Here is a 4511-nt window from a genome sequence, read left to right as displayed (position 1 = left end):
AAAAAAAAAAAAAGCTGAGACTCAACCGAAGCATCATCGGGAGCTCTGGTAACTGGTAACGTGCACAGGAGGTGGGAGCTCCCCCAGGGGAGCGGTGGCTCTGGAGCTGCCCTGGAATCCTTGGAATCGCGGCGCGAGGCTGGAGGGGACGGAGCCGGAGCCCCTGCGGGGCGGTCGGGGATGGGGGACGCGTCTCTTAAGGCATCTGTAGCAACTCTGTGTCTTTAATATCCTCCGTGTCAATGCTGCACCTCTGTATTTTATGCACATAAATGTTCCTTTGGTGGCGACAGGACAAACCTCATCACCTGTCAGGTACAGCCGACTCCTCTGCGTCCCGGCCTCCAGCGGCGCCGGGGCCTCGTCCCTCTCCCCGTGCTGGGGGGGAGAAAGAGGGGGAAGAGAAAAAAAAAAAAAAAAAAAAAAAAAAAAAGAGGAAAATAGCCTTACTCGACCCAGTCGTATCGATATTGTTTGTCAACTTGAAAATAATAAAGGAAACGCATGGAAACCTCCGGCTGAGCCGCGGCGCGGCCTGGGTGTGGTGTTTCGGAGAACTGGGATGTGAGGGGCCTCCTGCTGCTGTTCCTGAGCTTTTTGGGCTCCCCTGGAGCTGCTGTGGGGCCTGGGCCTTCCTCCTGCCCCTTCTTTTTCCTTTCCTGAGCCTGGCAGGAGCGCATTCCTGATGGCTTGACCGAAACTGCCAGTTCTTTGGGGCTCTGCACTTGGATTCCAGAGGTTGTTCCAGGGGTCCCACCGTGCTGCTCTGCCCACTCACAGCCCTGTGCTGGCCCCCTCGCCCTGGGAATGAGCTTTCCCAGGCTCTGTCTGGGCTGAGGACATGGATGGAGCTCTTGGTTGGGTGGAAGGAGAGGCCAGAGGTGTGAGAGGTCTGGGACCCCTGAACAGTCCCAGTCCTGCTGTGAGACAGGGTCTCGGCCCCCCAAAAGGGTCCCAGCCCCCTGAGGGGTCCCAGCCCCCCAAAGGGATTCCAGCTGTCCCAGTCCTGCTGTGGGAGGGGGTCCAAGCCCCCCAAAGGGACGGGTCAAGGGCTGCAGGCATTCGGATCCTGGCAGCATCTTACTGAATTTTCCACTGTGTGAAGCGTGACCCGTTTGGGGACTGGGGGCACAGAGCGAGCCATGGGTCGGTCATGGGGGGCTCGGCCCCTTTCCTGCCACCTTCGCACCTTCCTGTGGGTGCTCCAGGTCTGAGAGTGGAGAACATCCCAGAGAAATTCCCGAGAACATCCCGGGTAACATCCCAGAGAATAGACGCGACCGAGTCCTGTTCTTCGTGTTGTGGCTTTGAATCAGTTATGTTTATTAAAATGCTATTGCTTCTAAGGGCTGTTGTCCTTCCTCTGCCTGCTCTGGGAGGACGGGAAGGGGAACGAGCTGGCACTCAGCCCTGGATGTGGTGTGTGAGCACCCCCCTGCCCCCACCACGGGGGGGTTGAGGGGACCCCCGAGTCCCACCCCACCCCACAGGGCCGAGCCTGAGGCTCCCGAGGCAGCGAGTGCCACTGGGGGTCTTCAGGAGGTGAACAAATCCGGTCCTGGGGGCACGCTGGGGGTCCTGCTGTCCGGTCCTGGCCCCGCTGAGCCCCTAGAGCTGCAGCCAGGCGCGGACGTGCCCCTCGGCCAGGGCGATGCCCAGCATGACGCCGCTGCCCAGCAGGAACCCCACGTTCTGCAGGAGGAAGCGGCTCCAGGTGCCCTCGCCAGGGCCCTCGGCTCCCCGCAGCGCCTCGGGGAGCTGGGGCAGAGCAGGGGGCTCAGCACGAGGCTCCTGCCCCGTGGACACCCCCGGACACCCCCAGATACCCCCAGACACCCCCAGACACCCCTGGACACCCCTGGACACCCCCAGACATCCCCAGACATCCCCAGACAACCCTGGACACCCCTGGACACCCCTGGACACGCCCAGACACTCCCGGACACCCCCAGACAACCCCAGACAACCCCAGACACCCCCGGACACCCCTGGACACCCCTGGACACCCTCAGACACCCCTTACCATGTCAGCCAGGGCCACGTAGAGGAAGATGCCGGCGGTGGTGGTGAGGACCCAGGGGGTGAGGGGGGTCCCGCTGTGCCCCAGGGCCACCCCCACGAGCACCCCCAGGCAGGAGAGCAGGGCCGAGAGCAGGTTGAGCAGCAGGATGGAGCGGGGGGCCGTGCCCGCCCGCAGCAGCACAGCCAGGTCACCTGAGGCCAGAGGGGGTGGGTGGGTGGGGGGGTTGTGGCCAAAAGGGGGGTGGGTAGGTGGGGGTCGCAGGGCTGCCGGGCCAGGGCAGGGGGAGCAGCACTTACCCAGCTCGTGGGGCAGCTCATGGCAGAGCACGGCCAGCGCCGTGCTGAGCCCGCTGGAGAGGCTGTGGGAGAAGGCGGCACCTGCGGGAAGAGGGTCCTTCACCCCGGACCTGCCCGTCCGTTCACCCCCTGCCCCTGTGCCATCCCTGTCCCCTGTCCCTGGGCACCCCTCCTCCCTCCATGTCCACATCCAGGTCCATGTCCATGCCCAGCTCTCCCCCCTCACCGATGGCCAGCCCGTCCGTCAGGTTGTGGATCCCGTCCCCCAGCACCACCATCCACACGATGTCGGTGGCCCTGGGGCTGAGGGGCAGCGCGGGGCCGTGGGAGTGTCCGTGGGGGGATTCATGGGGGGGTCTGTGGGGCCTCAGCTCCAGCTCTGGGTCTGTGCCCGGTGCCGTGAGGTGCCTCAGCTCGGCCCCTGCGGTGGGACGGACACGGGTGGGTGCTGGGATCGGGGGCTGTGGGCACTGTGGGGCACGAGTGGGGGTCGTACCTCCTCGTGGCGGTGCCAGGACCCCCGTGGCCCCACCGGGGGTCTCTCCGTGGGGGTGTCCCTGTGAAGGAACCGAGGTGTTGGGCACAAAGCCGGACCTGGTGGCAACCCCGCTGCCCACCTGGTGCCCGTGGCTCTCACCGTGGCCTCCCGCCCGCGCCGCAGCATCCCCAGCAGCAGCTCCAGCAGGAAGAGCAGGTAGATGCCCCCCAGCACTGCCAGCCCCTGCAGCACTGCGGGCCCCGGCTCCGACAGCGTCTCCCGGTGCCCCCCCTGGGCCTGGACAGGGGGGACCAGCAGGTCAGGGCACCCTGACACCCCACTGTCCCCCAGAGTGCCACCTCCCCTCCACGGGGGTGAGGGTACCTACATGGGGCCAGAGGTGGAGCAGGGCGTCCCCGCAGAGCGTCCCCATGGCCAGGGCCACCAGGAAGGCCAGGAGGGAGCGGAAGAAGCCGCGGCTCAGCAGCGGGACCAGGAGGACGGCCAGGGCAGACGGGAGGCTCACGGAGGCCACGGCCAGGAGAGCCCAGCCCAGAGCTGTGGGGAGGGTCAGGGGGCACGGCCGGAGCAGGGGGGCACGGGGATGGGGTGTGGGGATGGGGGGCCCTTGGGGATGCGGGATGGGGACCTCAGGAATGGGGACCCCAGGACCACGAGTGTGGGGTGATGGGAATCTGGGGATGGGGACTGTGAGAGGGGGGCCCCTTGGGGTTGGAGGGATGGTGATTGCAGGGATGGGGTTGGAGGGATCCAGGGATGGGACTGAAGTGACAGGGGACTTGGGAAGCCCACGATGGAGGGAGCAGGGATGGGGATGCATGGAGAGGGTCCACAGGGTATGGGGAGCAGACACTGGGTACGGGGGGATGCAGCAATGGGGGGACAGGATGGGGGGACCCGAGGATGGGGCTGCAGGGCCGGGGGACCCAGGGGCCAGGGAGAGGTTACCCCGGGTTGGGGTTACCTGGCCACGGGCCCCCCCCCGGGGGAGGCAGCGTCACCTCATCGCTGTGCTGGATGCAGACCCGGCTGTCGATCTGGTAGAGCAGGGCCGGGCACAGCAGCGTGAACTGCTCCGGCGTCAGCTGCGACACCGAGTCCAGCCCGAAATTCACCAGCAGCTGGGTCACGTTGAGGCACTGCAGGGCCGGGGGGCTGCCGTGAGCGGTGTGGGGGTCCCGGGGGGGATGAGGAAAAGCTGGGGGTCCCCGGAGGCTCCCGGAATGTGGCAGGAGAGGGGGATGGGTTAGGGTTAGGGTTAGGGTTAGGGTTGGGGTTAGGGTTAGGGTTAGGGTTAGGTTACTCACATCATCGTGTGGGTGGTCTGCGCTGGAGTGCTCCAAGCCCAGGACCCTCCCCAGCAGGCTGAGGGTGGGCTGGTACTGCCGGGGGGGTACCCCAGCACCAGGGGGCTCAGCGGGCTCCGGTTTCACCCAGCTTTGTGTCTGGGAGGGCAGGGGCCTGCAGAAGAGCAGGGTGATGAGCCCCCACCACAGCAGGGCGCGGGGCAGTGCCCTGGGGGCTGTGGGGGGAACCGGGTACCTGTGGGGTCGGTCGGTGGTCGGGTTGCCGGGAGCCGCGTCCCCGCCGTGCTCCCAGACCGGGTGCCGGTGCCGGTGCTTCTCCTCCTGCACCTCGAGCAGGTCCAGGTGACTGACGTGGCCGTGGCCCAGCTCCTCGTGCTGGATCTGGA

The 4511-nt window shown here is 66.4% G+C and overlaps 1 protein-coding gene across 1 annotated transcript in view; it reads right to left on the bottom strand.

The window, feature by feature from the left end:
• Positions 1-10: 10 nt before the first annotated feature.
• Positions 11-4511, bottom strand: part of SLC39A5 (solute carrier family 39 member 5) — a 6381-nt gene continuing 1880 nt past the window's right edge. The window contains exons 3-11 of the mRNA XM_027908357.1: positions 4361-4506; positions 4126-4279; positions 3783-3957; positions 3186-3355; positions 3032-3094; positions 2546-2876; positions 2320-2400; positions 2024-2214; positions 11-378 (exon numbers count right to left, since the gene is read on the bottom strand). Of these exons, the coding sequence (XP_027764158.1) occupies positions 34-378; positions 2024-2214; positions 2320-2400; positions 2546-2876; positions 3032-3094; positions 3186-3355; positions 3783-3957; positions 4126-4279; positions 4361-4506 (1656 nt within the window). The 3' untranslated portion in view covers positions 11-33. The remainder of the gene's footprint in view (positions 379-2023; positions 2215-2319; positions 2401-2545; positions 2877-3031; positions 3095-3185; positions 3356-3782; positions 3958-4125; positions 4280-4360; positions 4507-4511) is intronic.

Source organism: Empidonax traillii, unplaced genomic scaffold (assembly GCF_003031625.1).
Source record: "Empidonax traillii isolate 1590-97213 ecotype Southwest subspecies unplaced genomic scaffold, ASM303162v1 scaffold1684:size115527, whole genome shotgun sequence".
Taxonomy (NCBI): domain Eukaryota; kingdom Metazoa; phylum Chordata; class Aves; order Passeriformes; family Tyrannidae; genus Empidonax; species Empidonax traillii.
The sequence above is the reverse complement of the archived record's forward strand: the minus strand, read 5'-3'. Positions and strand labels throughout refer to the sequence as shown.